The following is a 9,587-nucleotide window of genomic DNA, read 5'->3' as shown; positions in this document are numbered from 1 at the left end:
GGGGTGGCAGCATAGCTCGCCGCTGGCGGAGGGCGGCGGCGGCGGCCTCACGCGCACGCGCATCGCGCACCGTCCGGGCGGGTACGAAGTGCTGTAGGTCGGGGCCGCCGGCTCGCTGCCGTGGCTGGCCGCCTTCGCCGGGGCCCATCATGTGGAACGCCTGCGGGCCGCGTCCGACGCCGGCCGCCGAGTAGGGTCCCTGGTCGCCCGCCCAGCCTCCGAGCATCGGCATCGTCCAGGGCGCCGGCGGCTGGGCCGGCTCGAGGTTCGAGTGGTTGGCGCCGGACGAGAGATGACCAGAGCTGAGCGCGTCGTTGGAGCCGTAGGGCTGCCCGTTGGAGGAGCGGCGTCGGCTGGCGGTGCTGCCGTAGTAGGCTCCGCCGGCCGCTGCGCCCGCGGCAAGGGCACCGGCGCCCACGACCTCGGCCATGTCGTGGTGACCACCGCCCGAGTGGCCCTGGCTGTAGCCGGCATTGTTGTAGGTGACGTCGGGGTGCTGGCCGTAGCTGTGGTTCTGGCTGTAGCCTCCGTAGGCGTCGTGACCGGCGCTGGAGTCTGGCTGGCCGAAGGCCTCGGGGTCCTCGCCGTCGAAGCCGGGGGGCAGCGTGGCCTGGGCCTGGGGCTGACGGCGGCGACGTCGTGACGAGGCAGCGGCAGCGGCTCCTCCACCCGCGGCGGCAGCGGCGCCGTAGCTGGCGCCGTGGTGGTCGTCGTTGGGGTCGAACGTGGGCCAGGCGCCGCCGCCGTGGCCGAGGTCGCCCTTTTCGGCCTTGGACGGGCGCGTGCCGAAGCAGAGGAAGTAGGCGTGGCCGGTCCTCGACCTTCGCCGGGATGCCGTGATACAGATGGCGATGACCAGGGCCAGCAGCGCGAGGCCTCCCACGACGCCGCCAACGACACCGCCAATGAGGGCGCCGTTGTCGCTGCCGCCGCTGCTGCTGGCGACGGCGGTCGGGCGCGTGACTGTGGTGGTGGCGGGCGCGTAGGTGGTCTCGATGACGACGACGTTGACGGTGCTCGTGCCGCTGACGGTGGGAGACGTCGAGGTAAGGATGGTGGGCGTCGACGAGGTCGTGGTCGAGGTGATGGTGCTCGAGGTGCTGGATGTCGTCGTTGATGAGGACGATGACGATGTCGACGTCGACGTCGAGCTGGAGCTGGTCGAGGTCGAGGAGGTGGCTGTCGGGCGCGGGCATAAGGGAAACGGGCGATAGACAAGGATGCAGGCAGGTCAGTCGAGCGATCTCGTAACGGGCGAAGGTGGATCCATCGTGTCGAACTCACAGCTGCTGGACGTGGTGCGGGTGCTCGAGGAGGTCTGCCGGGCACAAGAGCGAGGGAGTTTGAGACAAAAGACAACGACAACGAGGATGCAGCGAGGTGAGCAAGGGGGTGCGCCAAGGACCGAGGGCCCGCGGCCGATGCAGGTCTGGACATCCGTGGTCAATCGATCATCAATTCCTCACCGTGCGCGTGGAAGAGGACGTGGTCCGCGTCGTCGACGTGGTCGTGTCGTCGGTGGTGGTGGGGTCCTCTGTCGGGTCGCCGGGGAGCGGATCCAGGGGGTCAAACGGGTTGAACTGGCGCTGCCACAAGGGCTGGGCGAGATGGGTGGGGGCGGCGCTCATGCTGTTGTTGACGGAGTCGTAGCACGCCCTAAGACGCAAAGACCGCAAGAGGGTGGGGACGTGGGTCTAGCTGACGATAGAGGCAGCGGCCGGATCAACAGGCAGGGAACAGTCGAGGCGTCGAGTCGAGCTGCAGCAATGACGGTGGTGATGTCGGCGGCGGCGGTGCGAGGTGGATGCCAGACTGCTGGTGGACGGCGAAGAGGCACGGGCGCGAACGTGGTCCGACGATCACGACGACGACGCGGGGAAAAATAAAAAACGAGCGGCGGAGGGGGGTCACTGCCAAAAATAGCGGCCCGACGCGGGTGGATCGACGGTGGGGGTGGAGCGGCGATCCCGTTTGACAGGACAATTTGCGGGGCGAGAGTGCAGTCGGCGAGGAAAGGAGCGAGGTCGAGCGGGTACGAGGGAAACACTGGCGCGGATGGTTGCGTGTGGGGTTGAAGGAGGATGGTGACGGTGATGGGGTGGGTGGTGTTGGCGGTGGTGGTGGTGGTGAGGAGGAGGGTGAATGGCCCGCCGAGGCCCAGGTGGCAACGTCGTCTAACGCCTAGCGCAGCAGGGCAGGCCCGGAGGATGCCTGCCAGCCGTCCTGGCCAGGCGAGGCAGGCGGGCAGCGAGCGCCAAGCGGTCGGAGGTCGAGGGCGAGGCCAGGCCAGGGCCACAGCAGAGAGAGGAGGCAGCGGGAAGCGGAGCGCAGATCCTGCGGGCCTGCGGGCCTGCCTGCCTGCCTGCCTGTGGGCCTCTCCGCCTTTCTCCACGTTGATTGAGCTCGCAGGAAGCGAAGGCGTGGGTACGTCGGGCGGCCCATGGAAAGAAAACGAGCGAGGGCGAGGGGGCGATCAGGTGGCTGGTTGCTTGGCTCGTCTGCTTGGCTTGGCCGGCCTGCCTCTTGTTGGCCTGTTGACCCCGCGGCGGCCCAGCCAAAGCCAGTTGGTCGGTCGGTCGGCTTCGACCCTTCCGCTCGTGCCCCGTTGCCCCTCGTCCCCGCCCTATCTCTCCTCTGGCCGTTCCCCACGGCAGGCAACGCCCCATGATCCGAGCAGACAGTCAAGCAGTCACGCTAGCCAAGCAAGCAGGCAGAGCTAGGCAAGCGGCGCGCTATCCTCAGCATATGATTGCCGGCTCGCCGCGCCGGAAAGTCATGCCATGACGGCCAGAGCGAGCTGCTGCGATGATGCTGCCTGCTTCGCCGCCGCCGCCGCCGCTGCTGCGCCACCAGCCCAGGCTGAGCAGCGCAAGCTAGAGGAATTAGACCGTCCCGTCTCGTCGGCCCACCATCATCGCACCATCAACCTCTCGCTCTCACCGCCCGTGCGCCGTTGTCAAAAGGCAAAAGGTGGGTCCGCTGATGAACCCGCCTGACCTGGCCCGCAACCGGGACCCGCCGCGACCCCCTGAAAACCAGGGCTCCTGAGTGGCAAGCGAGCCGTTTGAAACACCGGCCGCACCGAAATCTCCATCATCTGCCTCTCCTCGGCGCCTGGCGTGTCTGCTTAGCCTGTCTGTCGCTGCTCGACCCCCTGAAACCGGAAAGTTCTGTCTGACGGCCAACTGCTGCCGCCGCCTCGCGAGACCAGGCCCACGCCGCTGAGGAGGTACAGGCGGGCGAGCAGTGGTGGCGGTGATCATCATCGTGCTGCCGCGGCCTTGCTGCGTGCCAAGAAGCAGAGGTCAGGCCCTGGCAGGCGCTCGTCGTGCCTGGATGTTCATCTTACGGGCCTGCCTGGCCTGACCTGCCCGGCAAACCCCCATCAAACTCGGCCCGACCCGCCATCGAGGTTCTCAGCTTCTCTCGCCTGCTCAGGACCGCGTCCATATGGTCGGTCGGGCGACCTCCATCGAGAGGCGAGGACTGCTCATCTTTATTTATAAGCCATCGGAGCCTGCCTCGTGTCGAGCTCAAGCAACGTTCGCTAAGGTCGCGGCGGGACGACCGGCGACCGACATGGTGCCGAGCACGTCACAACGCGTCGGACGGCGGGCCCGACAGTTGACTAGGGTCGGTCCGATCCGGGCCCGACTCGCCTCTTGGATGTAGCCCGATGGCGCCCGGGTGCGCGAGGAGATCGTCGTGGTGGGTGCTCCCCGATGCATCCTCGTGAGTCGTATCAGCATAGAGTGGGCCAAGCCAGATGTCGCAACGCCGCAATCCATCTGCGAGCATCGGATCGCGTCCTGCAACGGCGGGCTCGGACGGACAGTCTCCCGCGGTGGCGGAGGAGCATCGATCCTCCGTTGCCATTCAGCTACGGCGCACGTACTGCATTCGACGCTGCGTCGCTCGGCTCGAGCCGGACGTGAGCGGGCGGGCTCAAGCAACGACCTCGCCCGACTTGACCTCCTTGCCCGTCTTCTTGATCTTTTCCAGCACCGTCTCGTAGGGCGCCGTGCCCTTGACGACGACCGTCTGCTTTTCCAGCGACACGTCGAACTCGTCGACGCCTGCGCAGCGTCGCAGCGTGTTAGAGAGAGGGAAAGGGAGAGGGGACGAGGACGAGGCGTGCGCACGGCTTATCTCCGACAGGTCAGCTTCGTTGCGCGCCAAAGAGCGGTGGAGCGGGGTTCGAGCGGATCCTCACCGTCGAGCTTGGAGAGGACGCGCGTCACTGCACCGGAGCAGCCGGAGCAGGTCATGACCACCTCAAATCTGTACTCGTGTCGCTGTCGTTGCGGTAGAGCCGGCCGACGGTCGAGGCGTGTGGACCGGAGCGAGGGGGGTCAGGCTCATAGGTCGATGGCTCCCGTGGCTGCGTGCTCGCATCAACTTACGGCGCTCATCTTTGGTTGTTTGTCAAGCAAGGAGCAGGATCAGGGGGAGAGGCGGTGGTATAACGACTGGCGAGGTAGGCTGGTGGTGGTGATGGTGGTGGTGCGGGGGCAAGTGGACGACAGACTCAAGGTTAAGTGGCCGGGCAGGTGGTGGGTGGGTGGTCCGAGCTCCGTGCCTCGCGGGCTGCCTCGCTGTCAGGGTCCTCCACCGCAAGGCGAAAAAAGGCTCCGAGGCAGGCCGAACAGCCTAGAGCGTGTGCCGGGCAACGCACGCCATCTGGCTCACAGACAACACTCTGCTCCTGGCTCCCTCCATCGCACACAGCAGGGGTCGAGGCAAGGCGGGAGATGCTAGCTCAGCGGCTCAGCCACGGGGTGCACTGGAATTGAACAGACAAGAGCGAGGATCTACAGCGCACGGATCGGCAACGCCACGCTTCAGATCTTGTCGAGCGGTCGGTTGAAGCCTCCCTTGCTGCTCGACGGGGAGGTTAGGGCAAAATGAAGAAGGCAACAGCGGGGTCAGCCATGCGATGGCAGGCAATCGTCCTGCGACCGTCTCATGCGGACACGTACCGGTTCATGTACTGCCGCCACGTCCGCTCCTTTTTCACCTCGGCGGCGCCGGCCTCGTTGGCGGCCACCTTCTTGCCCTGCTCGATCGCAAAGGGGTTAAGGCGGGAACGGGGCGGAAAGGTGTCAGTCAATATCGCAAGGCAGGGACGATGCGGCGAGAAGGCGCAGCTGGCGTACCTTTGTGGTGCCGAAGCCGCCAAAGCCCAGCATGGCCATCATGTCCTCTTCGGACGGCCCTGCGGCCGCATCGCCGGTATCTTCCACCTCGCCGTCCTCTGGCTGCCCGGCTTCTTCCTTGCTCGAAGCGCGCTCCCGATCGTGATCATGATCGCGGTCTCTGCGACGGTCGCGATCCCTGCCCGGATCCGCATCATCGCCTCTTGACCTGTGTCGTGCCGGCGATCGGCTGCGGCTACGGCTTCTCCTCCTCTCGCGATACCTGTCGTGCTCCCTTGACGGCGGTGGGGCAGAGTCCTCGTACGGTGCCGGAGGGGGACGACCTGATCTACCACCATCGTGACGAGTTCGATCCCGCTCGCGATCGCGGTCCCTGCCGTCGTGGCGGTCGTTCCCGCGTCCATCGCGTGCAGAGCGGTATCGATCGTCGTCGCCCCTCGCGCGATCCCCTCCGCCGCGGCTCCGATCGTGTCCATCGCGAGCGTACGGCGGGCTGACGCTCCTCTTGTGCCTGCTGCTCGAAGACGGCGGTGGTCCACCCCTCTCCCCGCCCCCGTAGGGCCGTGAAGAGGACGAGGAAGGCGGCGGTGCATCGCGGTAGCGCGAGGAGCCGGATCGCCAGTCGCGGTCGCGGTCGCGGTCGCGTTCGCGTTCGTAGTCCCTGACCCCGGAACGGCGAGGCGGTGAAGCTCTCCTGTCGCTCATGTCGTCTTGCGTGGCTCAGCGGGCGGGTGCGGTGCAGGTGCGAGGGATGGTTGGTGTGGTGGAGGAGCGGGCGGAAGCTTCGAGCAAAGGCGGCGGAGCGGGCATCCCAACCTGGAGGGACGGCGCAGCAGCTTTTGTGGAGGGTCAGCGCCCGTGGGCCGTGGGCCGTGGCCCCCCGCTCGCTGCCTGCATCCGACCGGCGGGCAGGCAGGGCTGCTTCGTGCCAAACTCGAATTTCGGATCCGCAGACAGGGCCCCAACCCGCTCGCCCGCTGTGATCGCGTCTTGGCGGCCGGGAAAGCGGGGCGCGGGCGGGGCCCAGCAGGAGCCACCACCACCGCTCACACCAGCAGCCACCACCACCCACCCCCCACCGCCATCGCCCGCTCACCACCTCTGTGACCCTCACGCAAGCCCTTTGACGGTGCAACAGAGCGACGCAATCACCGGGTATCTCCTTTCCGCAATCCTTCCCCCGATATCAATAGCCAAGATGGCAGGCGGAGACTACCGTGAGTGCCCATAAGGCGAGACCGACTGCAGCGGCGCCGATGGAGACCACGGCTCTTGCGGCCTCGGGCGCGATGCTGATCGTACCGCGTGATGCTGGCTTCGTTTCCGGCCCGCCAACAGACCCATACAAGGTCGACCCGGCCCTCGACCGATGGCAGAACATGGTGAGTAGCGCACGGCGGCGGCGGAACGAGTGGATCGACCGCGGGGCTTCTCGACTCACCTGGCATCATCTCTCTTGCCCCTTGCTCTATCCGCGGCAACGACAGCACTCGACCATGTACCAGCGCTTCAAGTTCACACCGGCCAAGACCCGCGCCATCCTCCTCTGGGGCGCCACGGTGCCGGTGTTGACCTACTACCTCGCGGCCTACTCTGATGTGAGTGTGCGGACGTGCCATGACGTACGGGCGGTCCTCTGAGGACGAACGGCCGCCGACTCACCTGTCTTCCCACCTTACTGCTCCTTCATCCCGCCATTTCCTCGACAGGCTCGCTGGGACCTCCGAGGAAAGACCCGGGACGACTCGCTCCTCCGGAAGCCCCCGGCGGCTCCGGCCAAGGAGAAGTCGGACGAGTAAAGCGCACCCCGGCCTGCCTGTCAACGTCGTGGCGCTCTCTTGCAATGAGGAAGAAGTATCGGTCTCTGGTCATCGTGCACCGCCGGATTGAGCGGCGAGCCGACGCTCTCATTCATGGCCGCCACTGGGCTCGGGCAGGGACAGAGGCCGCTGCTGATCGGATCTACGAGATACGGCCGATGCGCCTCGGCGACGAGGCACTGCTGCTGATCTACTCGGACTCCAGCGACGCCGCTCTAGGCCCGCTTGTCGCCCCACGCCGCCGCCTTCCACCCGTGGGCGCCCCGGTAGAGGTTGCCAAACGGCTCGGGCTGCTTCCAACCCTGGAGGACCGTCTCCTTGTCCCTGATGTCGTAGACCTCGACGCCGAGGGGCCTGCAGCACTCGAGTGTGGGATCCTCGTCCTCGTCCTCGTCCCCGGCCCCGGCCGGCTGTGCGCCCTCGCCCCACATGGCCTTGGACAGGTCGCCGCCGGGACAGGTGCTCAGGGCGCAGAGGAGGTCGGTCTCTGCGAAAAACTCGAAAAAGTCTCCGCGGCGGGCCGGGCACGTCTTCATAAAGTACTGGTCCGAGGCGTTGAGGCCGGTGCACTGGAAGACGTTGAGGACGTCGTGGACGTCGCTCTCGACCAGGCCAAAGGGGTGCACGGCGCGCACCAGGTTCGAGTGGCAGTGGTAGTCGAAGTCCTGGCCGGTCAACATGCGGTTGACGTATGGGTCGCAGCGCTGCGCAGCCGGCGGCGAGGTCCGGCGAGGGGAGGGTGCAGTCGGAACGAGTGGTCGTACTGGTCAGCTGGGTCGTGCCGCCCACCACCCCTTCTGGAGCGCAGCCGACTTACGGTGCCGAGGAGGTCGTGCACCCTGCCGCCCTCGTCGTCGACGCCTCCGCCCTTTCCGTTGCCGCCCTTTCCGTAGTCCTTGAGCGAGTCGCCGGTGATGGTGCAGAGCGGGCGGAGGTAGGGGAGGCAGGACCAGAGGCGATCGTAGATCGAGACGTGGGCGCGCTGGAGCTGCCTCGTCCTCGAGGCCCAGAAGCGCTCGCGCGGGTTGTGCAGGTTCCAGATGTTGAGGTCGCCGCTGACGTCGTCTCGGGTGTGTGCGAATCATCGAGGCGAGGCGTACGGGGCACCGCGGTAGATGAGCATCGACGTACGGAGTGAGAGCGGTTTGTCCTGACAGCGAGGGGGGAGCGCTGCGTACTCACACCTGTGCGCCCTCGACGGCGACGACGCGGCAGACCTGGCCCGCCCGGACCTTCCACGCCTTGCCGCTGCGGATGGGCAGCACAAACGAATCGATGAGCTCCCGGTGCTGCTTGGACGCGGCCTCTGACGAGCCAGTCTCCCCGATCCGGTCATAGAGGGCGCGGTCGACGTCGAGCGGTCCGCCGGGCAACGCCTGGTAGGCTGCTTGCGTCAGTCGTGGGTCTCCGGTCATGGTGGCTGGCAAAGGCTGTAGTGGGGAAGTAGCGGGTCGACCGTGTGTCGCAATAGAGGCGTCACCGGGGGGTGGGAGTGAATGACGAGGAGGAGGAGCAGCAGCAAGAGTGTCGTGTGCGGGGACGAGTCATGCCGCGGGGTCCAAGAAGACAGCAGGCCAAGGCCAGGCCGGGCCAGGCTGGTTGGCCCGACCCGCGCTCCTAGCCACGCGGGTTTTGCAGGCCGGCCAAGACGCCGGCCAGCAGGTGGGCCGCGGTCCCCTCTTCGCAACATCCTCGCCACGCCCGCTCGTCGCTCCTCTCGCACACCACCCAACGAAGTACAGCGGATCTCTGCCACACAGGCTTACGGTGACCAGACCAGACGGTAGCGGACCATTCCATTCCACTCGCATCGCCCTACTCGCTCGACCCGGCGAATGAACCGCAGGGAGAGATCAGAGGAACAACCTGCGTCGGTCGAGGTCGAGAAGCGCAAGCGCCGGAAAGCAAGCAAGAGATAGAGGCAGCTGCGTCAGCTTTGGCCGCCAGCCGCCATCGCGCAGTCACGACGACACTCGCCCCGGGACACTCACGTCTTCTCCTTGACGGCGCGGAAGCCAAACAGGTCCCAGTCCTCGCGCCGGATCCACATCTCGTTGGCGCTCTCGAGGCGCGCAAACACGGCCATGCCCTTCCACGCCAGGCTGCGCGGGTCCATGTCGCGCGGCGGCGGAATCACCGTCACCTTTGGCGCATTGGACGCATCGCCCGTTGTCTGGGCGTAGTGCGTGGCAAAGAGCGCGTTGAGCCTGTCGTCGGGCAGGGCCAGAGGGGGAGAGGAGAGACGGATGCCGCGTTCAGCGATTCATCGAGAGAGCCGAGCGCGCATGGTGGACGAGCAAAGGGCGACCGCAAAGGCTTACCTGGCTTCCAACGCCGAGCCGAGGCCGGGGATCAGCGCGGTGCCCCCCACGCAGAGGATGTTGTTGGCCATCTTCTTGACCCGCTCCTCGCCCGCCGACGCCGACACCGAGGTGCACGACAGGATCGAGTTGAAGACGGCCTGGTCGAGCGAAACCTTGCTCGCCTCGTATGCGATGTCGACCGTCGGCTTCGGCTCCTCCTCGGGTACGGCCGCGGCATTGGCATCGAGCGACGCCTGCGCTGTCCCCGCAGCTGCCGCCGCCGCCGTCGACGGCCTGCGGTACGCCGG

General features: G+C 66.8%; 6 protein-coding genes across 6 annotated transcripts in view; 1 reads left to right on the top strand and 5 right to left on the bottom strand.

Moving 5' to 3' along the window:
* The window catches only part of PFL1_01362 (uncharacterized protein), a gene marked incomplete at both ends in the record, with an annotated part of 2,039 nt that extends 411 nt beyond the window's left edge, over nt 1-1,628 (bottom strand). The window contains 3 exons of the mRNA XM_007878864.1: nt 71-1,179; nt 1,285-1,318; nt 1,467-1,628. Of these exons, the coding sequence (XP_007877055.1) occupies nt 71-1,179; nt 1,285-1,318; nt 1,467-1,628 (1,305 nt within the window). The remainder of the gene's footprint in view (nt 1-70; nt 1,180-1,284; nt 1,319-1,466) is intronic.
* A 2,317-nt stretch (nt 1,629-3,945) lies between these two features.
* On the bottom strand, nt 3,946-4,412 carry PFL1_01361 (uncharacterized protein; the record flags this gene model as incomplete). Its single annotated transcript, XM_007878863.1, has 3 exons — nt 3,946-4,076; nt 4,214-4,295; nt 4,404-4,412. 3 exons carry the CDS (start codon nt 4,410-4,412, stop codon nt 3,946-3,948), a joined length of 222 nt encoding a protein of 73 aa, XP_007877054.1.
* Nucleotides 4,413-4,841: 429 nt separating this feature from the next.
* Nucleotides 4,842-5,861, bottom strand: PFL1_01360 (uncharacterized protein; the record flags this gene model as incomplete). Its single annotated transcript, XM_007878862.1, has 3 exons — nt 4,842-4,878; nt 4,980-5,056; nt 5,157-5,861. 3 exons carry the CDS (start codon nt 5,859-5,861, stop codon nt 4,842-4,844), a joined length of 819 nt encoding a protein of 272 aa, XP_007877053.1.
* A 493-nt stretch (nt 5,862-6,354) lies between these two features.
* On the top strand, nt 6,355-6,955 carry PFL1_01359 (uncharacterized protein; the record flags this gene model as incomplete). Its single annotated transcript, XM_007878861.1, has 4 exons — nt 6,355-6,373; nt 6,495-6,538; nt 6,644-6,754; nt 6,866-6,955. The coding sequence occupies 4 exons, from the start codon at nt 6,355-6,357 to the stop codon at nt 6,953-6,955; spliced, it is 264 nt and encodes an 87-aa protein (XP_007877052.1).
* Nucleotides 6,956-7,191: 236 nt separating this feature from the next.
* Nucleotides 7,192-8,391, bottom strand: PFL1_01358 (uncharacterized protein; the record flags this gene model as incomplete). Its single annotated transcript, XM_007878860.1, has 3 exons — nt 7,192-7,680; nt 7,794-8,031; nt 8,159-8,391. The coding sequence occupies 3 exons, from the start codon at nt 8,389-8,391 to the stop codon at nt 7,192-7,194; spliced, it is 960 nt and encodes a 319-aa protein (XP_007877051.1).
* Nucleotides 8,392-8,829: 438 nt separating this feature from the next.
* The window catches only part of PFL1_01357 (uncharacterized protein), a gene marked incomplete at both ends in the record, with an annotated part of 3,631 nt that continues 2,873 nt past the window's right edge, over nt 8,830-9,587 (bottom strand). The window contains 3 exons of the mRNA XM_007878859.1: nt 8,830-8,842; nt 8,968-9,183; nt 9,298-9,550. Coding sequence (XP_007877050.1) covers nt 8,830-8,842; nt 8,968-9,183; nt 9,298-9,550 — 482 coding nt within the window. The remainder of the gene's footprint in view (nt 8,843-8,967; nt 9,184-9,297; nt 9,551-9,587) is intronic.

Source organism: Pseudozyma flocculosa (assembly GCF_000417875.1).
Source record: "Pseudozyma flocculosa PF-1 unplaced genomic scaffold scaffold00003, whole genome shotgun sequence".
In the NCBI taxonomy this organism is placed as follows: domain Eukaryota; kingdom Fungi; phylum Basidiomycota; class Ustilaginomycetes; order Ustilaginales; family Ustilaginaceae; genus Pseudozyma; species Pseudozyma flocculosa.
The sequence above is the reverse complement of the archived record's forward strand: the minus strand, read 5'-3'. Positions and strand labels throughout refer to the sequence as shown.